At 40.1% G+C, this 26,897-nt stretch overlaps 1 protein-coding gene across 2 annotated transcripts in view; it reads left to right on the forward strand.

Annotated features, from left to right (window-relative positions):
* The window catches only part of IGF2BP3 (insulin like growth factor 2 mRNA binding protein 3), a 118,949-nt gene that overhangs the window by 72,338 nt on the left and 19,714 nt on the right, over positions 1 to 26,897 (forward strand). For both annotated transcript variants that reach the window (XM_049798123.1, XM_049798124.1), the window contains 7 exons: positions 695 to 746; positions 839 to 902; positions 9,434 to 9,718; positions 11,904 to 12,038; positions 12,618 to 12,740; positions 15,189 to 15,324; positions 17,220 to 17,351. In XM_049798123.1, coding sequence (XP_049654080.1) covers positions 695 to 746; positions 839 to 902; positions 9,434 to 9,718; positions 11,904 to 12,038; positions 12,618 to 12,740; positions 15,189 to 15,324; positions 17,220 to 17,351 — 927 coding nt within the window. The remainder of the gene's footprint in view (positions 1 to 694; positions 747 to 838; positions 903 to 9,433; positions 9,719 to 11,903; positions 12,039 to 12,617; positions 12,741 to 15,188; positions 15,325 to 17,219; positions 17,352 to 26,897) is intronic.

Consider the following 26,897-nt stretch of genomic DNA (forward strand, 5'->3'; position numbering starts at 1 on the left):
ATTTTGTTTGTCCCTTGTCATATGGTTTTTTACCTGTTCTTCCCTAGCTTTCTACCAAATGACAAATTAATTATGACTTTCAAATAATTGTGAAGATAGTGTTGCAAGTCATTCCTCTGGAATGGGTCTTTCAGAAAACTGTCAAAGTAATTGCAGAACAGCTCTTGGTGTGCTGGTTATTCTGGTTAACTTGTCTAGTAGGCAAGCCCCTACTCTCTATGTAAGAGAGTAACATTTTTATGTATGACCTAAGTGTGTTGCGAGGAAAAAAAAAAAAGCCCCAAACGGTAGCAAAGTTATATATATTTGCTTGGGATACATAGAAAGGTTTTATTCCAGATTTGCTGCTCTTGAATTCTTTTTGCCTCTGCTTTAGTCTACTCTGAGAACAGGTGACTTAGATTTATTTTCAAAGTTTGGGACTTACAGTGTAGTGTGACTTCTCAGAGTTATGTTCTGTATTTTCACTTTCACGATGTTTTAAACAGAGATTTTTCTGATGTGAGAAAGAAAACACGCAATGTGTGCTTGTTCTTCCCAAAATAGTTAATGTTCCTTTCTTATTGGAGTGGATGTCTTGAATGCTGATAATAATTCTGATAAAATTATTACAAATTTTAGTGTTTTACAGGCTTTTTTTTTTTGTTAATCTGTTTTGAAATTGAAATCTGTCATTTCTTTTCCCTCTTGATAGGTGCTGGATAGTTTGTTAGCTCAGTATGGAACAGTGGAGAACTGTGAGCAAGGTATGGCTTTACTCTCAAATGGCTTTGAAATTTGTAGGGGGAAGGGAGTGCACACTGTACTTAACATCTTTTCATTGTGTTTTACTCTCTAGTGAACACTGACACGGAGACTGCAGTTGTAAATGTAACATATGGCAATAAGGACCAGGCTAGACAGTAAGTATCTTATTTACTTGTTAATGTCACCTAACTTGCATTTTGGAATTCATGTTGTTGCGATTTTATATGTAACTTCGCTTCTGATTTAATTTATCAATAAAATTTTCATGTAACCATTAACTTTTAAGAAAGTCTCTTGGTCTTCCCCTCACCAAGTCTCGTGTGCTTTACCTTAATTTGCTATTTTTTCTTATCAACTTTTCCTGCACTTTAATAAAAAATAAACTAATAATTTTGAAAATTGAAATTTGGGGTAAAATTTTTTGACTGGGGAGGGCAGAAAGTGATTTGCCAATTTCAGGATTGGAGTTACTGCCTAGTGATTTTTAGCCATGTTTTAAAAAGCTTTGTGATGCCCTCCTACAGTGTTGGTTGTTCTGTGCCTGTCTTCTGGTTAGCAGCTGTGCTCTTCTATTTGTTTCTGTTATTTTGCTATGACTTTCCCTTAAGAAATTATTATTTTTTTTAATTGGAAAAAAGAATACTGCTTCCAAACACACAAAAGGTGGCAATCTGAATATGTAAAATAATTTATTTGGGCTTTTTGAACTTTAAGCCACATATTTTATGCTTGCTTATGTCTTCAGTAATTGATAACTTTTAATCTAGATACTAAAATTTAAAAATATAATGCTTTACTTAATGGTTGTATATCTTCTTCCTTTAAACATCCATATTATATATTATGCTATGGGTTTAATTTTGCTTTTCCACCATGGGTAGAAGAAAGATTTGTGTGTTCCCTGATTTTTTAATCTGGTGACATAAACATATTTTTGCCCTTTTTCTAGCTATAGCAGGTTAAACAAAACCAAATACATGCAATAGCCTACAATGATCTTTTTATTTTAACTTTGAAATTTCTGCCACCTTGTGGCTAACTAAAATCAGCAGTTAAGATGCAGACTATGCTTATGGTATGCATTAATTCAAAATTACAAATGAAATAATATTTGTACATATAATTAAGTAATTATGACTTCTGTGTAACTTGAATGCAACACATGTATTTAATCTTTCAAAGTGTTAGGTTACTCGTTAGTGTATTCTAAACAAATGTGATGGGAAACTCGTGTCAGTGGTGTTCCCTTCGTACAGTGGAGCTGAAGGGAGCAATGTTTTCCTTGAATTAACTATTTTAACTTTTCTCAAAACCAGAATTGTTCAACAGGTTCTTCAGGTTCATCTGTTGTTTTTAATTCTGTTGCACAGTAGTTAAGAAAAATGTTGAATTTCTAGTTTTGAAGAAACCTATGGTGCAATGTTCAAAATTAGTGCTACATGTGCCAGTTCCTTCTTTGAAAATGTAAGAAGGAAGTACCTAAAATACCATGGAAAGAAGCACGATGCATATTTTTGAGCTGTCATCTGTGATGTGGGTTCCTGGACTTGAGCACTCCCTTCTGAAGTCAAAAACAACAGCATACAGTTTCTCTTCCCTCAAACTGTACTTGTTAAATTTTAAGGTCAATCCTGAGGAAATGCTGAGATAAGCCAAGGCTGTGAAGAAGCGTCCGAGATAAAGTATTGTTTTGCATGAGAAATCACATGACAATAACTGAAAACATTTTGAGTTTGAAGCAGGTGAATTGGCATCCAGCATCAATGTTGGAGGAGGACCTGACGCAATACAGGTTGAATGATGACATAGAGTTTGGTTGCCTTGAACAGGTAGGGCAAGTGGAGGAGCCTCGATTTGTTTTTGTGAATGCTTTGATATGGACACAGGGTTTTTCTAAGGGGATGAATCCATTTTCTGTACAGAAAAACCTTAGTTCAGATTGGCTGGGTTCAGGATGCAACCTTGCAACCATTTAGAAACCCTGAAGAGAGGAAGGGGCCAGATAAAGGTTTTCCAAAAAACTGTGAGGAATTGTAGTGAAGAATCACTACAGCACCTATGCGTGTGTGACTTTTCCACAGTGACTGTGGTGGTGTTTCAGCTGAACAGTTTTCCCAGACATGACCTAGCTTTGCTGCTTGGAACTGGCTGTGGTGGACAGCAATGGCTGTGGAGGGGGAGTGGTATACGAGTGCTGATAGCTGATAAAAGGCAGTGTTGGTCAGCCTATGCAGTACAAAGGAGTAACAAGAACTGACTTTATCAAAAACTGTTTAGAGTCATTGAGAATCAGCTGCTGATTCTCAAGAACTGTATTTTGAGATTTAGCTGTTCAGGATAAGTGATGCTCTTAGCCATGAGTTTTGGAGCAAACACTGTGACATGGAGTTTTCCGTGCTGCTGCATACAGTGGGTCCCCAGTTCTAATTGTGCTTTTTCTGTACTTTTTGCAACACACACTAACCTCACAGTTAGTAGTGGTGACTGACAAAACATGCAAAGTTGGCTGCTTCCTTGCTAGATAGACTGTATGGCATTGCTGTGCCTGTTGGTGTGCGTACCGGCAATGCTGTGCAGTGAAGGTGCTGTAACACAATCTGGAGATATTTTTGATAAGCAATTCTAAACAAGTGTGCTGTGCATTGCTTGGGGGATGTTAGTTTTGAACAGAGCTTTTGGTTCCACCCAGCTGGGAAACTGAGCCTTCTGTCTTGCAAGTCTAACTGCTGTGGCAGAGGGTTCTTTTCTCTAGGCTGGTTCTGCAGTTGCAGTATATTCAATACAGGGCTGCATCTAAAATTAACTTGGAAACTGAAATCAGTGAAGAATGCTGCAGTCCTTTTGAGAAACAAGTCTAGGGCAGAGCATACAGCACCTAAAATCTGAGAGGTGCACAGTTATTGACTTCTAGTTCGAATGGAGGTCTGTGGCTTTGACCTGTCATAATGATGGCTCTCTTTCCTAGCTGGACAGGCATGAGGCTGTCTTGGCAGAAAAAGCAGGATGTTGCTCCTTGTCTTTGTGGCCAGAGCAGGGGAGCCAGTGTGGTAGATCAAGTGCCTGACAGGTTTGTGGAGGGGAAAACCACCCTTTGCTCTCTGGGACCGTGGGTAGGGAGGAGAAGGCTGGGACTGCCAGGGCATCTCTGTGACCCCATCCCTCCTCCTCTCCTGCGAGCACTTGGTAGGAGGAGGGAGTTGTTCCAACTTGGAAACTGCCCCTACCACCATCCTTCCCAGAAACTGGAGAGGGCCTTATAAAGCATGTGCGTGCTGCTGTAGCAATGCAATTGCTGAACGTTGTGGTGGGTCATGGAGTATTTGGAAGAGAGGAGTTCAGAGGGCAAGTGGAGAAGCCTGGAACCTACAGTTCAGTTTGAACAACCCAACCAGCTGCATGCAGGTACCGAGGCATCTTGGGACCTGCTTGCCAAAGGGCAACCCCTCTTATCCCAATATCAATCCCTGACTGCAACTAGTAGGACATGTTGACTGTGTCCTTGTGATATGCTGCCACCTAAATTACAGCTGTTTATTCTCAAAAGTTACACCACCTCCTCTTTCCTTCCCCCAAAATGTTCCAGTGTGTAGGCGTCTAGTGCATGCTACAGGATTTAGCTCTACTGAGGATTTTGGAAGGGAAATTTTGTGCAAAGTTGGCCTCATATATGGAGTGGTTGTATATTGTTTTAGTGTGGGGCTAAGTGTTTATTCTTTTATCTTATTTTTTTTAGCTCGGGAATGAGGTAGGTGTGTTGGTTGTGTCTCATAACTGATGGTGTATTTTAAATGCGGGCTGCAATGTGAAGAGCTCAGGATCTGTGTCTTTGCAGATATAAGTAGGTATATTACTTTGAGTGCTAAGACACTCGTGGTCACCTTTTAATTAGAATACTTGCAGAAAGAAACCATTTTTTCTTATTCTTTCAATGAAGCACAAAGCTGTGTGTGTCTGCACACAACATGTATCCCTGATGAATGAATAAGAGTTCACATAACTAATACTTCCACGTGCCATCATGGGTCAGGGCTAGTGTTGCCATAGGAACGATAATACTGAAAATTCAGTGGTGTATGCTTATAAGCTTAGATTCATTTTTTTTGCTTTGTTTTTATTTTCAGAAATACTAATGAAAACTATATTTTTATTTAATGCAAAAAACCATCATTATGCCAAAGAAAAATTACCATGTATATCTGTCTTCTCGGTATGCAAATGTATCTGTTCAAGGAGGAAAAAAGAAAGGTGGGGTATGTACAAGCTGCGTGTGGGAGTGAAATATGTTCTCCATCTAGTGCTTAGTGTCATCGCGTTATCAATGGGTGAATGATTTCTAGCATAAGACTTGCTGTTTTTACTGTATTCATTTATCTGGAATGTTTAACCTCTACTAGCATCAGAAGGGAGAAGACTGGGCAAACATCCTCTCATAGGGAGCTCATGAGAGGACAGTGGAGAGATCTCATTTTGATGGGAAAAACTTGGGTGACTAATTTACAAAATAAATATTTGTTTAAAGGTTTCATTTTTATGTAGGGATCCTTTTACTTCTGAGCATGTATCATGTGAACATAGGCCAGGCTGCTATACCTCTTAGCAGAGCTTAGGCAGTAGCTGCTGCAGTCTCTTAATGAATTTGTTTTTATAAAAAAAATTCTTAACTACACTATGAGATTCCTGTGTACCAGCTCTTGCTGGTATATGAAACAGAAACATTTTCTGTTTCCACTAAACATTAATTTTTAAAGAATATTTGGGGGAGAAGGACACCTCTTAGTGAGGAAGCTCACTGAATTTTTCTCCATCTTTGTCCTCATTAAGTGACATTAGCCCTCATGTAAGAGATGGTTTGTGGGTTGTTTCTGTAGGTACCAGTGGTGCCCTCTGACAGAGGTAACCTGCACAGCCTCTATTAACCTGTCGTTCTGGAAGGAGACCCCCAGCCCTGTTTGGGAAGGCAGAAGTCTTTGCAGAAAGGCAGAGGTGGTGTGGTTGTGGTTTGGACTTGAGTTTCTGAGGTGGTCAGTCAATGTATGTGCTTTACAAAAGGAGCTGGAGTTACCGTGTATTGGGTGGACTGCAACAACGATGATAGCCATGACAGAAACAGGTGCCACTAGTGCTGGGAAGAACCAGTCACTTGCTTTCCTCTGAGGCTCAGGCTTTCCCAGGGAGCAGGGATGGCTCTCCTGACAGCAACTACTGCCCTAGGTGCTGTTTTACAGGAATTTTACATCCATCTAGAAGATAGTTGTTAATCACTCATCTCTCTTCTTGGTTTGTTTTTCCTCCCCCCCCACCCCCCCACCCCCCAGCAGTGCCTAAATGCCTCTAAAAATTTAGGCTTACTAATGGTGCTGACGGACTGCTGAGCCATCACCTTGCCCTATTCCAGCCCTATGTTTTGTGCCATGAAATTGATAAAAATTAGTTCAGAACAGTTAAATAAAGGTGTATGACAGTATTTCAAAAACTACTGAAAACTGTCAAATGCTGGAATGTGAAGGCCAGGCTCAACAGCCAAAAGTGACCTTTCAAAAGCTGTGGGCTTGTGTCTTCTGTAAGAAATGCACCAGAACTGTGTATTGGGTGCATCACTGAAAATTATTTATCTTGGCATTCCCCTGTGTATGCCCAAATCAGTGCAGAATGTGGGACCACCTACCCAGGAAACGTCAGTTCCACAAAAGGCTTGGGAGAGTAGTGTTTAAGTACTGACCCTTCTTCCTACTTCTCATCACTTGAACAAGTCAAACTATATAAAACAAGCTAGCCTATAAAACACGGAGAACTCTCTGACTCAGAGGGTGAATTAGTTATTTTAAAGTTTTTCTTTATAAATGTCTAGACTAAATTAAACAAGTGATACTACTGTTTTATCTCTAGTATACTAGAGAAATTTAGCCATTTATAAATTGTTATTAAGTAGAAAAATTCCAACCTTCCTTCCAGTAAAAGTATGGCATATATATGTATGCCATTTGTTGCTGTATAATGTTTGTTGTGAAAGCATGATAGGTATGTAGCTTGGTTGCAAACAAAAAGCCTAGTTTTTTCCTTCCCTACCACTTCTAAGGAAGAGTGAGAAGGGTTATGCGCTGACTTAATGTAAGATTTTGTATTAGGGCTGGGATTCTGGTCTAAGACGTTTTAAAGCCAGAAGAGGTTGAAGCATTTTGGGAAAGAAGCAATGTCTGAACTTGTCAAATGAATGCGTGGAAGGGAATGAGTTGGGCTGGATGTCAATCCGGAGCCTACCAGCATGTTCGCGAAATTGTTGGTGCTCATCTATCCAACATCTTGAGGTTTGATTCCAAAAGAAACAGGGCTTGTTCAACTGCACTGTCTGGTGGTGCCATTTCCCTCCCTAGTAGAAATTCAGCTTTTTGGCTGCTTTCAGTAAAACTTGACCCAGAAATAGAGGTCTCGGGTATTTACAACCAAAAAGAATTTAGTATGTTCAGGTTGCATAAAAAGGAAAGGCTCCAGTCCCCTTTCCCAGATAGGATCTCCATGGAGAGAGACTTCAGAGAAATGCCTTTCAGGCATTGGAAATCTATGCAGAAACTAAAACTTGAGAGATAAATCTATAGGAACACAAGTTTCACCAGTCTGGCTGCTCATTGCCCTTACTGTTTTGTAAACGTGGCTTTCTGTGTAATAAAATACTCTTCAAAGTCCAAGTTAAGAAATGTCAGCTTTGAAATAGCCTCAGCAAATTTTAATCCAGCTCTCTTTTGCCATATGCTGTAAGAGATTCTTCTGTTATGGGAACAATTACACTCCTGCCCTGTTCCCAACGGACCTGTGTGTCTCATTTGGCGAACAGAAGTGTTTAATGAGCAGTGATCAGTTATTCAATATTTTACTTTCCTTGTTGTTCATTGGCATTGCCTTCAGCCTTACTTATTACCAGCCCTGATTAAACACTGCTCCAAGGACACAAATTACTTGTTTTCTCATAAGCTTTTTACTGTCCAACTGGAGTATTTCAAGGACGCTGGTTCAACCTCTGGGAGATGAGGGGCATGTTATCCTCAGTACTTATATACCACTTCTTACCTGCAAAGCTGCTGCTTGGCTTCAACAGCTGCTTGAGACCCAGACTGTCAAGTGGGGCATCCAGGAGATGAATAGTACTTTTCACTGGCTGCCCTTGAAAATTTAGGTGATTGGCTAGCATCACCCTTCATCTCTGCAGTAAAGGTGGATTAAAAGTGTTGCTGAGGGTAGTGTTTGGTAAACTGGCAGTAACCATTTGCAAATATGCATGAATGGAGCGACTGGGTTAAGTTTCTGAATTTCAGAGGACTTGCTCCAGAACATATGGGTTTTGGAGCTTTTTAACTAAAATGTTGGTGGGCTTCTTAATGTGATGTGGAAACCTCCTTTCTCCCACTACTGTTCTTAATTTAAATTTTATCTTTAAACAAAAATCCATCAGTAATCTTTGGTCCAAGATGAAGCCTGGCATTTATGAACTACCCCAAATCAATGCATGTTTCAGCAATATCAATATATCGCTCATAATAGTATGCATTCTGTAGCGAAACTTGAAATGTCTTTCTTGGGTGAACGTGTTAATTTTATACCACTAGATTATCAGTGTGTTGTATGTAGCTTAGTTACTCCTACTGTTTCCCAGATCTTTAATCATATTGACTCTACTCTGTAAGTAGAAGATCTTCTATCTCCCAGAAATTTGTCCTTTTTAAGTTTAGAGTTGTGCTCCCTCTGAGAAGAGGAGGAGACCAGCAGGTCAGGTTGACTTGCATACTTGGCCCCACCTTAGTTAAAAAGAGGGGCTGGGAAGAGAGAGCACTGAGCGCCTGGGTAATTATTCAGTGTGATGGACTGCGGTGCGAGTGCGTTGTGTGCATTTGGGCAGTAACCCTCTGTGATATTTAATAGAGGGCTCCGCTTTTCCTAAAAGCACAAGAGAACTTGAAACGTGGTTTAAATGCCTTCTAACACCTTTGTATCTACGGAGAGTTTAACAGGCGTGTTGGCTTTAATTTCCTGGTTAACTTCTAAACCTGCTTACAACATGACTAGTTGGTAAGTTGCAAGATGCTGTCGTGGTCTGCTAAGTGGTGTTTCAAATGTCATTGACTGGCTTTGAATGCTTTCTTTCCTGCTGAGAATGAACCAGGAACTGTCTTTCATATCTTTTTTTTTTTTCCTCCTCCCTGTCATAGCTATGTCAGTTATTGCAAAAAAACCTCCAGCCAAATAGCTGTGCTGGCAAAAACTTGAATGAAGGTGCTGTGATAGCAGCTAAAAAGTTTTCCCTCTGGTGCAGCTTTAATTCTATTTGGGAAACTGATTTAAATTAAATCAGGCAAAAGAATGCTTTTGAGTGTATAAGCTCTGTCTCCTGTGAGGTTTTGCTGATAGGGTTGCACCAGCAAAATCTTTAAAGTGCGCAGGAGCCCAGAGCAAGCAAGACCTAACTTGTAGTCCTTAATATGGTGACCTGGGGGGGGGGGAAAAAGTTGTGTAATCAAAATCTTGACTGAAGAATTTTGAATGTAACTTTTCATCTTGGAACCAGTTTTCAGCTTTGTCATGTAATTTAGAAAGAGCAGAAGTCTATATTTGAATGACTTGTCATTTCATAAGACCCTACATGTGATTGTGGTTGTTTCTTTTCTTCTCCTCTTTCTTCCCCTTTGCAAATAAACAGAGCAATAGAAAAACTGAACGGGTTTCAGCTTGAAAACTATTCCTTGAAAGTTGCATACATCCCTGATGAAATGGCAGCCCAACAACCTCCGCAACAACATCCCCAGGGAAGACGTGGATTTGGACAGAGAGGTCCTCCAAGGCAAGGGTCACCCGGTGCAACCACAAGGCAGAAACCACAGTCGGATGTTCCTCTACGGATGCTGGTTCCCACACAGTTTGTAGGAGCCATTATTGGGAAAGAAGGAGCGACAATCAGAAACATTACAAAGCAGACACAGTCCAAGTAAGTTATTTTACAAAAATGTAATTGTAAGCTTTATTATTGTGTCCTCATCTCCCATGTAAAGGGAAACTTGTAAAACTTCACAACTAACCTATGTGGTCAGAGAGCAAATGAACATAACAGTGAATAGGAAATCTTTTGCAAGATTTATTTAAGGACTGGATTCTGTCCTTGACACGTGTTTGAATACTAGCTGGCTTGTTTCTCCCTTTTTAAAAAAAATGAAATTAGTCAGTGCTAGTAGGATGGTACTTGATGTTGGAGAGTTTACAGATGTACTAATAAGGTTCTGGCACAAAAATTGAAACTGCAAGAGCTGTAATATGTCAGCCTGTGGGACATACAGTCAGTGTGGTGACCTATCCAATTCTTTAAGTGTTTATTCTATCTCCAGTTTAATTTGGGGTATTCTTAGGATTTATAAATGTTTTCAGTTTGGGGGGGGGGGGGGGGGGGGCGGGCAGAATATCCTTCCTATCTCCCTTCACTAGTCCTTACACCGCACCCCCATTATTTCTGGTGAATACATTTGTTGCTGTTAAGTTGCAGACCACACCAAAACGCAGATTAAGGAAATGCATGGGAGGCAAAAAGCAAGCTGCTAAGTGAACTAAGAAGCTTAGAGCGCTAGGGTCTAGAATCGCTGGAGGAGATTGTTTTCAGTGTGTATTAAATCCCTACTCACAAGGAAGAGCTCAGTGTAGATGCAGAAGGAGGTGGGGATCATATTCAAACAATTCTTCCAGGTTACCCCTGAGAGTGGTGAGTGAAAGACGCTGCCTTCAGCAGTACACTGGTATGAGCCCCCGCTTCTGTTGTTACAGCAGGCAGGATCTGGAAATGAGCTGTATGTGAGGGGTATGAGGGTGGGTGGCTTCAGTTTTGAGAGTAGTTAATGAGGATAAGGGAGTCCTCTCCAATTACACACCCCCACCCCAACAAACAGGCTCCCTCTCCTCCCCCCAACCCGGGATTATCATGATGCTCCTTCCAACCTCTCATTAGCATGTTGTAACCCAGGAGACTATTTGCTGTGTTTAACAACACAGGTTTAAGAGATTTGTGGTGTCCTGACAAGACTTAGTTGTAGTTTGCTTATGGGTAACCAATTTTTCAGGTGATACCTAAACCGTCTAATTCTCACACTATAAAAATCCTGGAAGATTGGCATAAGGAAAGCTTTTATCTCTTAAAAGAAGGCTGGATAGAGCAGAAATAATCACAGGTTGCTAACTTTACACATACATGACTTCAAGAATGATTTTTTTCATTGGTTTAGGGATTAAAAAAAAAAGAATTGTCTTCTACTTCCAGTTGCACCAAGGATTGCCATGGGCTTCTTAGAAAATGCTGCATCGTGAAACAAAATGAATTTTCAATATCAGAAAGAACTGGAAAAATAAAGGGGCTTATTGAAAAGCAGCGTAGTTGTTTAAGTTTGGAAACAGTTATGATTTGGGGAAGAGGGGAGGAAGCAAAAAGCAGAGGTGGCAAGAGTATTTGACCTGCAGTTATTGGCAGAGGACAAATAATAATCCAAGGCATTGTCTTGAGGCAGGTCATAATTTTAAATTCCTAGAGCTACATAAACCATGGTGTAGACTAAGGCTAGTATTTTTAGCGTAGTAGAGTGGAGCTAGAGGAAAGTTAATGTCAGGACAAATCTTGGGTTTAAAAAGCATAGCAAAGTAATCTTGAGGATGAATGCAAGTACTACGATGCTACTTGCTAGCAGACAAGTGCTAGGAAACTCTGCTGCTGAGGTCATTAAAAAAGAGAAGATGGGACAAAGCCTGACTGTACTGTAGCTGCACAGTCATTGGTGGAGCAACAGGGCTGGTGACAGAGTATTGGAAAAACCCGATAAAATGTTTTCTTCAGTGGTTTACCACAGACTGTCTATCTAGCAACTCTCCTGAATATCTTGATCAGAGTTTAAGGAGGAAAGGAGATCCTAGCATCTACAAAGATGGGGTTTAGCTGGTAAAATCAGGAAAGGAGAGGCTCTTTATAACACACGAAACATAGTGTTTAGGAGATGTTTAAGTAGTTGTATACTTTCCAAAATTAAACCACTTAAATGTAGTCAGCGTTAGCTAAAATAAATTAGTTTTAGGAGAGTTGGAAATATCCAAGGCTTACCATACAGTATGTAGTTATAGTTAGTGTTTTTCTTTCTTTCAAGAATTGATATTCATCGTAAAGAGAATGCAGGTGCTGCTGAGAAACCAATTACCATCCACTCAACTCCTGAAGGCTGCTCAACAGCTTGTAAAATTATTATGGAGATCATGCAAAAGGAAGCTCAAGATACTAAATTGTGAGTAAAAGGCATTTCATTGTGGAAGCATTAAAAATTCTGAATTCTTGTTGTTCACTCAGTTTAAAGATATAGTCTTTAAAACCTGTTAACAAGTGAATCTTTGTTGCCATCATCCATATTTAAGTAGGTAAAGGAACTAAGACTTTTTTTCTTTTCAGGACAGTCCAGTTGCTTAATTAGCCCCAGCACAAATCTACATTTTTCAGCCATTGTCCGGCTGTGATTTTGAGGTGAACTGGAGCAAATACTGAAGTTTCTTGAGCAACTAATAACTTTTAATCAGAGTGAGCATAACAAGTTTTGAGCTCTCACTAAAAGCTTTAAGGTGTATTTTTTCCTTCCCAACAGCTCTTGCTACTTCAGTCTGAGTTTTATTTAGCAGGTATGTTACAATGAAGCTATAGATGATAGCGCTGAAATGTACATTGCACTTGAACTCGTTCTGCATCTAGTATAAACATGTGCAAGCGAATGGGAATTGTAGACATTTCTATGAAAATAAAATTTATCTATAACACACATAAAAACTTGTACTCTGGTCTCCAAAAGTCTCACTGGGTGTAACCTCCATTACAGTACAGAAGAAATTCCCTTGAAGATATTGGCACATAACAACTTTGTTGGCCGACTTATTGGCAAAGAAGGAAGAAACCTGAAGAAAATTGAACAGGACACAGATACTAAAATCACAATATCTCCGTAAGTTTTCGGTGGCCTAATCTTTTGGTGACATGTCTCAGATAGCAGCAATGCCATTGTAGTACATTCAGGTATAGAATTCTTACAAAAATATTATGTGTGTTTTGAAGGCTGGGATAACAGCCTTTTGGAGGCCTTTCCATAATGTGGATTAAACTGTTGCTTAAGCTTAGTTAAATTTAAGGTAAACAGTGAGTCTTCTTTGTAAACTCAGTCAAGAGAAAGCCTAAAAATAACACAGGCTATGTGGAGCCTGTGTTAAACTATATTTAAGTGTTGGTTGTTTTTAACATATTATATCATATGTAATGATGAGTGTTTGAAACTCGTCATTAAGCCTGGATCAGTTCTAAGCTGTGTGTGAAAATGAGTGAAACTAGTGATGCTTTAGTTTCTGGTATACATTAAGTTTTTGGACAAGAGGGAAGGAAATTAAGCAAATGAATTCTGAAAAGAGTATTTTTAGTAGCAGTTCTGTGCCTCTTGGCCCCTAGCAGCCAAACTGGGATACATTCACTAGTCTGCTTCAAAGTAATAGCTTTGTGAGTTTGTGAAGGTAACTGAGGCCTGTTCAAATTTAGCTGAGATTAAACAGGAGTTTTCACCTTCACTGGAAATCTGCAAATCAATGATTAGATCAACATCTCTGCAGAAGCTTGGCTGTTAATAGTAGTTTTACCCTGGAGCAATGTTTTTGGAGAACCTCCCGTTCTGAGTAATGAATACTTTGGCATGAACTTTCAAGCATTTGAGGGCATCCTGGACTTAGGCTTTAGCCAGAAAGGGTGAAAATAAGGCTTCTAGGCTGTAGGAAAGGAAGAAAGTTTGGAAGACACATGAAGATGTATGAAGAGGTGTGAATACATGCAGGGGACAAGAAAAAAGTGTACTGAAGAAAATAGCTCAAATGAAGGCAAGGAAGCTAAGAGTGAATGAGCTTCCTCAAAAAGAGAAAATTCAAAATTGGGTGAAAGAACCTGAGACCTTCCTGAAGGTATGTAAATGTTTATGGAGTTAGTCTGAGGAAAAGAAGTGAATCAATTGGAGAAAAACACCCAAATAAGTGTATTTCAAGAATAAGTTTTATAAGGCCAGCATGCTCTCTTAAATGTGTTGGCATAAACATTTGGTTTGCAAACAGTACACAGACTGTTAATGCTATTTCTTAAAGGAAAAAAATATGTACAGAGTAAATGGGATAATGGTCTTCATTCCATGAAACCAACTCGTCTTTATTGATGATGACACAAATAACACATTGTCTGTAAACACTCACAGAGTATTTTTTTAATTTAGCAAGTTAATGGTTTATTTGCATTAAAATCTTGGCCTCAAGATTATATTTGTCATGCTATGCCCAAAATAGCCCCATGAAGTTGCCTGGTTTTTATTGGTACGTAAGAGAGCATATATGCCCATTGATTCTGCTTTGTCTAATTAGTCTTTCTCCTGATCTTTTCATTTAGGCTTTTTGGTAAGCTTGTCCATAAAGTTAAAGTAAGGCAGCTGGTTTGGGAAAGTGTTTCCTCTTTTTCTTTGGGGTGTTCTCCACGACTTTCCTTCCTGAGGCAGTAACTCAGTGCTCGCACACTGGAAACTTAAGGATTGCTTTGTGGATGCATTTCGTGCTTGCCGCTGCTTAACTGAGATGCGCAGGTTGCCACGCTGCCTGCTGTGCAAGAAAGCAAGCCTTGCATGCTTCTTCCTCTCTCCTTCCTGCCATGGGCTTCCTCACCCCTCCTGCAACGTGCTCTGACTTTTTTTCTCCTCACCCCTTCAACCACTTTTTCTCAGTATATGGATATGCCATGGCTTCCCAGTCTGTTTCTTCCATTTTACCATAGTAGTTCACCATTTGTTACCTAAAAAAGCACTAGTTTAATGCTGTAACCCTTTCATTTTCCCTGAGGAGTTATAGTGTTTGCAGCAAATGTTGATTTGCACACAGCTTTTGGTTTTCCTGTTACGAGGATTTGGAGGCTCTCCTGCAGTTTCACTGAGGGTTGGGCTTTTTCCCCCTCCTTCCTTAAGGAATCCACTATTGTTCTCAAGGGCAGAAAGTTTCTTATGCTCTGTGTTTCTGGGATGTCTAAAATGTCTGAAGCCCTCTCTCTGTTGGTAGGGCTGGTGTGGAGTGTGAAGTTGAATGGTGCTGCGCTGCTCTGCAGCTCATGTTCCTACAGAGCATGATGGTTTCCATCTTGTGTTGCACCTAAGCACATCTCAACCATCTGATGCCAAACCTCGCTGCGGTGGTTTTTGTTGTATTTGCTGTGAGGACAGAGTTTCTCCAGATTCTCCGAGAACTGTGTTTGAGCCCTGTTATGAATTGATACTATGCTCTTTGGAGGGCAAACTGGACACGCTCGGATGTCATCACCCTTGAATGATAAACCTGAGTTACACTCTGCTGTTTGCTAATTAACTGTGCTTCTGTTTTATTTGCAGATTGCAGGACTTGACACTCTATAATCCGGAAAGGACCATTACAGTTAAAGGCAGTATTGAAACTTGTGCCAAGGCTGAGGAAGAAATTATGAAGAAAATCAGGGAGTCCTATGAAAATGATATTGCTGCTATGAATGTGAGTTGTCTTGTGGCATGGGCCGTTTCTGGAACGAGAACAATGAAAAGATTTAGGTGTGAGGCACCTCTGGAGGTCACCTGGCCCAGCAGAGGGGTTGCTCAATATAAGGCCTGTTTCAAAGTTAAATGAGGTTGTGTAGGAACTTGTCCCCTCTCAAACATCTCCATGGGCAGAAAGTCCACAGTGTCTCTGGGCAGCCTGTGCCCTGTCTCACTGCTCTCATGGTGAAAATTTCTTTCCTAATATCACATCAGAATTTCCCCGTTGCAACCTCTCTCTGTTGCCTCTTGTATTAACCTGTGGGGCTTGGCCAAGGTTTTTATTATTTATTTATGTATGTGTGCTATTTTAATAAGACTTTTTCTGGTTTGCTTTGAGCAGGGGAACTGAGAAATTGATTTAGATTGAGAAAATGAATGGAATGACCATTTCATTTTTTTCTCGTTGCAAAAACCTAAAGGAATGTGTGTTTATGTTCTATTGTGGTTTATGAGCTCTAGTTTGTATGTTTCTTAAAGTAGTTATTCCCAGTCTCTTCATGTTAAAAGCATAACATATAGAAGACAGATCTCTCTCCTGCTTTCAATTATTTAATTTAAGAAGGCTTTATTGGGGTTTTTCTTGATATAGATGATAAAGGCATTTAGTTATTCAAAGATGATTGGTGAGTATGTAATAAAAACAACACACCTCATTAGTTTGCCAAAGTATTACTAATACAGATTGAGAAATTATTGAGATTTTTGATAAGCTATGAAGAGCTTTTTGTGTGTGTATCCAAATCATATGGTGTAGAATCAGACTGGAAATATTTTTTCAGTTTACAGGAGTCTCTGATTTTCTAGAAATGGCTTTTCTTCAGTGTTTTCCTACCAGCTGGAGAGAATATTCTCCCTGCTTTTCTTCTCGCTCACAAACTAAAAGCAAATTGCAGGACACAAACTACACATGAGGACACAAAGTATTTTATAGTGGTACACTTTTGCTTCACAGAGCAAGCAGGAACATGGGGTGGGCTTGTGGCTGCTCTGCTTTTGGCAAAGGTGTGGTAAGGAGAAAACTACCTCTGTTACTGGATGGATTTCAAATTTAGTCTGTAGTGATTATTAGAATAGTTTTTTAGTTTAAGTGTTTGGGGGTTTTTGGTGTCTCATGATTGGCTTATCTTAATGGCCTGAGATGGTGTCTGTCTCTAGCTGAGGTATTTCCAAAGCATAGCCATATTACTTGGCAATAATCTGGAAAAGTGAAAAAGGGTACTGACAAGTTTCATATCATGGACAACAAATGCTTCCTACCACATGATACTGCCACTTTTCTCAGGTGTGGTCAGGTAAGGGACATGCAACTTTATTGTTGATGCTTTCTCAGCAAATGCTTGGGGGTATCTTACTTCATCTTTTGCAAGGCATGGGAGGGAAAGGATATGGGGGAGGGAAGATGGGGTTATAGTGTGGCATATACCCCCCAGTGTATGAAAAGTCAGGGCTTGTGCATGGGCTTTCTCTGTTTCTACAGGGCTGTCTTTTTAGTATAAAGCCAAAATTATTATGTTATATTATATTCTCTGATAATTTTGTTCACTCTGAAAGTGAATTATGCTATTACCTGAATTGCTTGCTATGAAGTTTGTCATATGTTTCACTGATTAAGTTGTACCAAGTGATTCCCAGCTGCCTTTACTACTACATGTTTTTAATGTTATTGGTCTGTGCACATGCCAGGGAAATAGGTTTGAAGCAGAGTCCTTGGGGTAATGGAGATGAATTTTTTTTTTTTTTAAATAAGATACTGACATCTTCTCAAAAGGTTAATAGCCTATGCCAACTAGGATTTTGATTAAAGTTAATAACCAGGATTGTAAATCTTAAATAACTCTTCTGCCATTGCAGCTTCAAGCACATTTAATTCCTGGATTAAATCTGAATGCCTTGGGTCTGTTCCCACCTTCTTCTTCAGGAATACCACCTCCCGCAGTGAGTGTTGCCTCTGCTGCTGCTGCTGCTTCATATCCACCATTTGGGGTAAGGGAAGGAAGCCTCTGATTTTGGATGGTTAGTGGATGGTGATACTAATCTGTACAATGCTGGTGTTCAAAATTAATCAGTTTGCTATATTTTTGCTGAATCACCCCAAAGATCTGGTAATGGTGTTTTAGTGGGTGTGTTCTGTCAGTTTTCTAAATGTTGTCTGTCTTCCTGCTTGCACGCTGAATATATTTCATGTGGCTGCAGTTGGGAGCAGGCATATTGGTCATTTAGTGAAATGCTCAGTGAAACCAGAAAATGGTATTTCTTAGAAAAGTGTTAGATCCTACTTTCTAGAGAACTTGAATTATTACAGAAAGAAATCTCACATAAAATGGAATTTAATAATTGCTGGAATTTGCAATTAATAATGCTAGTCTGCAATTGTATTCCTGTTGATATGGAAGGAAAAAAAATGATCTCCTGTCATAAAGCGGGGATCTATATGTAGCTAAATGTTTGTTTGGATGTAGTAGTTTTATAAATGTACAAGCCCTATTGAAATGCTAAATATATAGGATTTAAATTATATGGATGTCATGGTTTAACCCCAGTTGGCAAGTAAGTACCACACAGCTGCTCACTCGCTCCCCCTCTGGTGGGATGGTGAAGAGAATTGAAAGAGTAAAAGTGAGAAAACTTGTGGATTGAGATCAAGACAGTTTAATAGGTAAAGCAAAAGCTGCACACACAAGCAAATTAAAACAAGGAATTCATTCACCGCTTCCTATCGGCAGGCAGGTGTTCAGCCATCTCCAGGAAAGCAGGGCTTCATCACATATAACGGTTCCTTGCGAAGACAAATGCCATCACTCCGAACGTACTCCCCTTCCTCCTTCTTCCCCCGGCTTTATGTGCTGAGCATGATGCCATGTGGTCTGGGATACCCCTGTGGTCAGTTGGGGTCAGCTGTCCCGGCTGTGTCCCCTCCCAGTTTCTTGTGCCCCCCCCCCCCCCCCAGCCTCCTTGCTGGTGGGGTGAGAAGCAGAAATGGCCTTTGACTCTGTGTAAGCACTGCTCAGCAGTAACAAAAACATCCCTGAATTATCAACACTGTTTTCAGCACAAATCCAGAACACAGCCCCATACTAGCTACTATGAAGAAAACTATCTCTACCCCAGCTAAAACCAGCACAATGGATTCATCTCCAGAAAGCTGCCACATTGTTCTCTAAGAAATATGTGAAAAAGTTCAATAGAATCTTATTCAGATCTAGTGGTGATTGGTAATCATAAATGAGGTCTTTTGTTATGGAGCAGAAGATAATTTATTGTATTGGAAAGCTCTAGAGTCTGTCTGGAAAGAGATGGTGCTCTGCTATTCAAGAAAAGATAACCTCATTACACAGAGAAGGTGATTTTTCATGTCTCTTCCCTGTTTCTTGTGGTGGTGGTTGTTAGCAACTCAATGGAAAACAAATTTTCAAAATGAACTCTAACAAGTGGATGACAGAGCTTTACAAACTCTGACGTGGCTGACTTTGCCCTCTTCTTTGCTCCACAGTAACATCTAGAGAGCTAAGTCTGAGACTCTTCATGAACTAGAAGAGTGAAAATGCAGCACAGCACACTGAACTTTATCAAATAACTCAAGTGGGTCTATATATATTGCACTAAAGGGTAGCTGTTGCCTAAATATTTTTCCCAGAGGAAGAAGCCAAGAAAATGTCACTGCAAGGAACAGGAAAAATTCCACACTCATAGCATTGTTTGTGGGAATGAACAACTTGGGTGTTGTGAAAGTATTACAAACGATATTGAGTATAATAGTGGCTTTATCAGGAAAAAGTTCCCCAATGAAAACTACAATGGAAATATGTTTATACTCGGTTATTTTACTACTAATAGCAGTGCTTCTATGACAAACAAATTCTCTTTCCCTCCCTCCCCCTGCCCCAGTTCCTCTGTGCTTTGATTAGAGTGGCAGACTAAACAAAAAATACAGGTTTCTGCCTCATTGTATTGTATAAAATGCCATCTGTGGTAATGAATGGCCTCAATTTATTTCTTCTTTTTTAAGAGAAACCAGAGGTGATTTGCTAACGGTATTTAACTTTAGTGGTAATGAAAAGTATAGTTTTTCCTTTTTACTCCAGATTTGCAAACTACTTTGCTATTCTTGAGATTCAAGCTGTAAGCCTACAGTTCTGTTCCTCAGTTGGTTTATTTTTATTTCTTTCCCACTATTTCCTTTTGTTGTGGTTCTTTCTTGGTTTTGCTCTAAATACACACCTAAACAGTGCTGAATTTGCTGATTTCAATCTTATTCCTATCTGTCCATCTGTTGCTAGAGCACCTTTAAATGCCACACCCACCACCCATCCCTGCACTTTTTTTTGGACTGTTAGGATCTCTGGTAGTTTCCAGGTTTCTGGAAATAGGATAGTGGCAACATCTGGAAAAAGGCATCAAGAAACAAGTGTCATTGTGTAAAAGGGTAGAAACTTCGCAGCTGGAAGGACTGCACTGTCTGAACTGTGTCTTGCTCCTGTTCATACTGTTTGCTCAGTTCTCTGAATAAGCTCTTGCTCCAGATAGTCTAGATGTATGACAAGTTATTATGCAAAAAGGGATAAACTTGCAGATTCAGAGGATAAACTCTGATGGCTTTTGTGGAGGTTGGGGGTGGTTCCAAGACAGCCCCTGAACCTGATACTAAGGACTTTTGAAACAAATGCATGAATAATTGAAGCTATCTCACCTTTTCTTACTTACATGTGACCTTATCTGGAAAAGAGCAGGTGGCTCTGTGGGCTTCAGGCAAGTCAGCCCTTCAGATTACTTGGAGTAGCTGTCCCTCTCTGGGGAGAGGAAAACAATGAAAAGTATGAGTTTATCTTTTAATGGATGCAGTTTTCCAAGAAACAAGGTTTCCATTTTTAAGTTGTTTGGTTTTTGGTTTTTTTTTTACTTTATTGGACAAAGACATTTAAATCTTGTTTGTGTATGATGTTATTTTCTGTAATTTCTGAGTTTAACTTTTTTTTCTCTAGTAGAACAATTTTTAAGACACTGGTTAAATAGGGTATGGGGGAATGGAGAAGTAAAAATAGCAAAAGAAAAGGGCTGGCTATATTTTGCAGAAGAAAGGGAAACAATTTGAAAGGCTAAAAGTAACCACAGAGGGGGATCTAGGAGAGCTCATAAGGGTTTTAAAAAATAAAAGAAAATAAAAATCTGTGTGGGTAAAGGAGGCTTTAGGGAAAGAAGGTCTTAGAAGAAGCATTAATGAAATCACAGGGATACTTTATGTCCATTTACCTATAAGCTATTCATTATCAAGTTCCTTGTTTTGGCAAAAGTGTTTGGGCAGCCCAAGTCCCTTTAACTTGTTTTGAGTGGATGTCCTTGTACGCTTGTGACCACTGATTAGCTGGCATTGTGGATATCCATTTCAGGCAGCAGAACGTAATTTCTGAAAACACTGCTGGCATCAGGATATAAGAAGTGTATCCTGCTGCTGTCTTGCTTATTTTTGTCAGTGCAAATTTTGCTTTCTGCTCAGGGCTGGACATGGGTGGCTCTTCCCCATCTCCTGTTTTTTTTGACTGAGTAAAGGTGTGTTCCTCAGCAGTTTCAGCTACACCATCATCAGGGGCCTCTTGGCATCTAATGTCATTGAAGTCCTTTTGTGAATGTGTGCGTACAGTGAGCCTTGGGACCTCACTATGATGTGCCTGAGTTATGAAGCTTTTATTTGAATACCTTTGTGTGGGCCCTTGCTTCACCTTGTGGGGATGGACTCACAAGTGGCTCTCCCTTGGGTCAGAAGAGGTAGGTGGGTGAGCTTTGGGCATTTGCTCCATTTCTATATGGAGCTGATCCTTCATATGTATTCTTTTAGTGACAAGGTGTTGCTGTGACATGGTATAGGACTTGTTCCCAAAGAAACTGAGATGTCATCTTAATTATTGAAAAGTGTCTGTCACATTCCTCATGCTGCTTTTTTATATGGGTGGAAAGAGAAAAATCTGCATAGTAAATGCAGGATCTAGGATTTTGTTATATTGCCAGAACATAGTGACATGTCTGAACACCCATATATACAGCTGTAGCCAAGTATTTCTAAAACTGAGTATTCAGGAGCTTGGGACTGAGTAATTAGATAGGTTTAGCTGTGTTAACATGAACTGTGTGATGCTTTATGCTCTCCCTCTTCATGCGAAACTTTGAGGCATATTTGATAAGAGCATAGACACTGTTCTCCAGCTGCTTCAGGAATAGTCTGGTGTCACAAACTTAGGTTATGGCGATGTTATCAAACACTGGTTTGCATTTAGCTCCTTGGACTGGATCACATTCAGGAGAACAATCTCCACGTGACTGAGATACTTCATTCTCTATGGTCCATCTCCACAATGGTTCACACTGGTGTGTAACACCAAAGTCTTACTGCATAGAACCTCATCTAATTTAATCTAATGAGATGCAGTTTCTGTCTTACTAAGAATCTGGCTGTTGCTTTACCCTTTGTCCTGGCAGCAGAGTCCATACAGGGAGGTACAGGCTGTCCTTTGTACCTGCCTGTTTGCAGATATAAACACGCATATGTGTGCATGTCTGCTGCATGTGGTGCTCAGACACTGTTAGCCACATCTAGTGCAGGCTAACCATTCTTTTTTTAAAAATATATTTACTATCACTAGCAAAAATTCTTAATATTGCAACTGTATAATTAATTTGCAAAGTCCAAGCTCTGTTTGCCTGTTTAAAGCACTCATTTTGTATAGCCATTTAAAAGGGATACAATGGAATTGCATATTGTGTTTCCATTCCTGAATTTTCCTGTCTCTTTTCTCAAAAATCCAAGATTTGTATATTTTAATCTGGCTTGCTAAAAGACAAGTAAATTGGAACACACCGGAATCATTGAAATGTTTTAAAGTTTGAGGAAAAAGCAGGACTTAAGAAATGTCTCAGTTGAGAATATTAGGAGTTAAAATTTCTTTTTTACTGTCAAATGGGCATGATTTTACTCCTATGATCCTGGTGATGTGATAAAACTAATGGGTTTTTTGATGAAAGCGTACCCTTGTGTGGCCATACTAAGGACTGGTAGCCTTTCTGTGCCCATTTGTAGTTGATATCTCGTCCAGCTGCTTTTGGGCCTGGAGAATGACCACTCTCTGTTTAGTCTTAAATCTTTCTCCTTAACTCCGCACTTAAATGCTTCTGTGTGTTGCAGTTCTGACACAATTGCAAATAGTTTTGCTAGTCTGCCCACTGTCACTCATAATGAATGTCATGAGCTGAGTACCTGCATGAAGAATTGGAATTTGTATGAGGAGGAGAGTAAGATTCTGCAAAAGTGAATATGCCCCGTGCTTATGTTTTCCAGAAGATATGTTGCCACAAAAAATGTTTTAGAAAGTATCCCAGCCAAACTGCTTCAGATGTAGTGTTGTACTGCTTAAAGCTGTTTTGATGATGATGTTGCTTCTGTCTGCTGAACTTTGGGGAAAATATGCACATACTTGTCTCTCGAGAACAGAAGTTTGTTCTCATGCAACACTGAAGATTTTAAAGCTCCAAACAAAAAAGAAATCCTTGTCTTAAGAGTTCAACTGTGTACAGTCATACAATTAAATACACCTGGCCCATCTACTGGGGTTAAGCAGGTTGCACCTTTCCTTTTCTAATTGAAACTGCATGTTTAATTGTACATCTGACTACATTTCTTTTGTAGCCTTTGGGTCTGAAATTTGGCATCCCAAGGGTATGGGGGAAGGAGGGCTAACCTGTAGAGAGCTCATCCTGTCCTTGAATGTCCTGAAACAGGGCAATAGAATTCTCTCTGTTGCATGGCAGATGTACTTAAACATATAGGAAGGTGAGCCGTAGACAGCTTTCCTCCACAAGAGTTCATGCCTGCTGCTCTCCTGCATCTGTAAGGGCCTGTAAGAGACAGCTGAACTTGGGCTGTGTGAAGTTAGCTAAGGGGAAGAGATGCTCCTCTGCTCACAGTAGTACTGTTTTCTCTACTGGTCTTTTTGCATACCTGTTGTAGCTTCTTAAAGGTCTACCCTCAAAATGCACTCTTTCTAACCTTTTCTTTAGCCTCACAGTTAATTTTCAGGTTATGTGATATGCATAGAGGCTTCTAGGAAGGGCGGGGAGGGGTGTGTGGGTGTTTCCTATAGTAAACAAAAACCAAGCAGTCAAACCACCTTTTTTGGATGACAAAAAAGGCTTGTACAGCTAGGCTGACAGGTTGCTTTCCTTCATTCTTTTTGCCATCTCTTGAAGCTTTTTGTTGCAGGTGAGGAACATGCCAATGGAAAACTTTCTCCTTAGAAAATGTTGTGATTGAGAGAGATTCCTTCTTTATTCTACAGTAATTTTCTTAATTAATAATAGTAAAGAAGAGATCTTCTATACTGCATAGATGTAAGAGAAGAAATAACTGTATTGTGCTTTTGGCAGGAAAGAAAAGTAATTTAAAATGAAAAATTGCTTCATTGAGGGCCTTCATTTGATGCCCTGAGCATAGATGAGAGACAAGGAAGAGGAAAAACTGTCCTATGTTTCCAGGTACTTTGACTCTTACTTGGTGGAGTTGGGCTCCTTTGGATGTCTGGGTTTGATAGGATTAGCTCATGCAACTGTTACATCTAAACTACCCAGGGGTAGTAATGTATGTACATCTATAATGTGTGTAGTTGTAAGTGGCTTTGCCCTAACTTGGCTAGCTTGTTAAGCAGTAGATGATTTTGTGAGGAGCTGTCCTACAGCCAAAAGAGGATGTGATTTTGGGGGTGAAGGATTTGCCAGAGTTTTTACAAAATGGTTTTGTATCAGTGAAATGAAAACTATACATGTGCAGCACACACAATCTTGAGAAGGACACTATAGGACAACGGCATTGTCTGAAAAAAACCACTACCAGCTAATTAGACTTCTTTAAAAGGATTGTAATCTCAGTGCCTTGAGTATACCTTTCCTGCTGCTTAGTTTCTGAAATTAATTAATGATGAATTTTTGACAACGAAGAAACTTGCTCCATGGTGCATAACATTGTGGGATTGTTCTGCCCTGTGGAGAAAATGGTTGGTCCTCCCACCGCCTTGAAGTCTCCTGCTCCTACCATGCTGTGTTGGCAGGGACTCATGTCCGGAGTAATCAGAAAATATTCTACCTCTGGAGATGGACTGGCCCCTAGTGAGGGAAGCAAAAATGCAATTGGCACTGTATGATGTATAAAGATCTGGCAAGTTGACAGTTGGTGTCTTTTCCAAGGTGTTGAAGCCTCCAGTTATTCTTAATAGCTCTTTTTACAGTTCTGAGGTTGTCATAACACAAATAGTATCACTCTCTAACTAGTAATGCACACTTTTAAAAATAAAAATGGCTTCTTCCTCACTGCAGGTTTGAATACTTGTAGTGATATTTGTAGTTCCTTGGGACAAGAGATAGGAACTTGTGTTGGTCCCCTGCTCCCAGATTATTGTTGTGGGAAGAAGATTTAATTGGTGTTCCCTCGAACATCTCAGACTGCCAAGCTTGAAGTACCAGGCTCAGCATCTTCTGAATGTAAAACTAAATGGGAAAATTAATTCCTTAAGGTGGTAAATAATATTTTGTTACTAAAGTGTGCTGAGCTTCTTCAAGCCAGAAACAAAAATAGGTCAAGTCCTCATTCTGGTGTAGCTGGCTCCATCTCTGGTTTGTTTGTTCATTAAACGTGATGGAAAAACAAGTGACCTTTCTGTGTTTTCACAACCTGTTTTCTTTGCAGCTGCCAAGGAATCCGAGAGCAGTGTCTTTGTAAACCAGAGCTGACGAGTACCTGTATCTTGCAAGGCCACAGATTTCATGGGCAACTTCTAGGACCCTGGAGTACCCATGTGGCCAGCGTGTCACAGTCACGATATTTGAAGTGGAAGTGTTTCTATACAAAAGCGTTTGTTTTGGTGGTCATGCAGTGTTGCAACACCAAATACCTATGTTTGCTGCTTGTGAATGACCAGCAAAATTCCTGCTTACGTAGTTTCACAATCTGTTCCTTGTTTTGATTTCTGCTTTTGGCTGTCTATTTAGAATAAAAGGTGGCAGATTGCTTTTTTGGCATTGTGGCCCATCAGATTTCGCAAAAACAAGAAGTTCATGCCATGTTCAGAAATATGTCAGACCTGTTCCTGCTTGTGAAATGCCTTATAACCAGCCTGCCAGAAAATGTTCCTTCTCTGCTTCTGTGATTTCTACCCCCTTGTTCCTGGCTAGGTTTTCATGTTGGAAACACTTCTGATAGGTGCGGTCCTGTTAGTGACTTCTAGTAGTCTGAGGAGATCCCCATGGCTTGCCAGGTAGAAGACAATGGTGATGAAAAGTACTAAAGCTGTGAGCCAAGAAGTAGAGTGAGTAGTAGTAAGTGAGATGATTTTAGTAGCATCTCTCTTAAGGGTACTGACCATTGTGTAATAACCAGCTGTGTTTGAGTTTCAGGTGTTGAAATGCAGTAGTCCCCAACTTGGAGAAGCAGACAGATGTTATTGCTTAGGTTTTCAACTGCGAGGACCAGCTCAGCCAGCTGGACAGAGGGCTCCCACTGGCATGGTGTACTTTCTGGGTGTCCAGAACTGGTGAGGGGTGGGGGGAGGTAGAGACATATGGCTTTGCTGTGGGCTGATTTTCTCAGAAAGGGTCATGCTCTTGGTTCATCTAGTGACAGGAGTGTTTCTTACATGATGCTTGCGGGGTAAGGGGGAGCCAGCTCTGCTCTGAACACAGCAGGTTGCCAGCCCAGAGACCCGGACAGTGGAGGGAGGTGGTGTGATGAGCTCCTGGCCACACTAGGTGAAGGTTGCTCCAAGTGTGAAGTTGAAGCTACTGTGGGGGAGTTCCTTGTCATACTTGCAAATCCTTCCCACCACTCCTGCCTCTCACATCAGTTGGGGGTTCATGTGAAGATGAAGCCCTGGGTGGATGGTAGCAGTATGGTTTGTGCATGGGAAAATGAGTGATGTTTCAGGGTGTCCAGAGTGAAGCTAAAAATACACATTGCTTCTTTTAAATTATGTTTTGCTAGCTCTGGGCTGACTGAATTCAGCAGTGAAGAACTCTGTTACCTTCTGAGCGTAGTCCTGGCTTTTCAGGTAGTGAATATGGCAGAAAGTTTTAGACTTGCAGTATGGTTTTAAATCTGTTCTAAATAAACTGGAGAAGGTCAGAGGGTGGGGGGAGCTCAGGCTTCAGTTTGTTAACCTACGCTGGCTAGCACCACTCTAGCTGGTGTAGGACATGGTGACCCAAGAGGTATTTGCAACAGTGTTGTAAAACTGTGAATCGTTAGACCTATCTACCAAGACTTTAAGTTTTCCTTAATAAGACTCTTGTTTCCAACGAAGGCTTAAACTTTTAGCATTAGCATTGGAAAATGAAGACACTAGGATTTCTGTCACTGGTGTCAAAAGCTTATTTTTTTAATCAATACATTGAATCCTTCTGGAATGTCTTCAAGGATACTTAGCTTAATGTTGGTTTCCCCTTGTTGCAAGTTTTTACTACTAAATAAGTAAGAGCATGTAGTATAGCTGTAGGCCAGGA

This window comes from Accipiter gentilis, chromosome 4 (genome assembly GCF_929443795.1).
Source record: "Accipiter gentilis chromosome 4, bAccGen1.1, whole genome shotgun sequence".
Taxonomy (NCBI): domain Eukaryota; kingdom Metazoa; phylum Chordata; class Aves; order Accipitriformes; family Accipitridae; genus Astur; species Astur gentilis.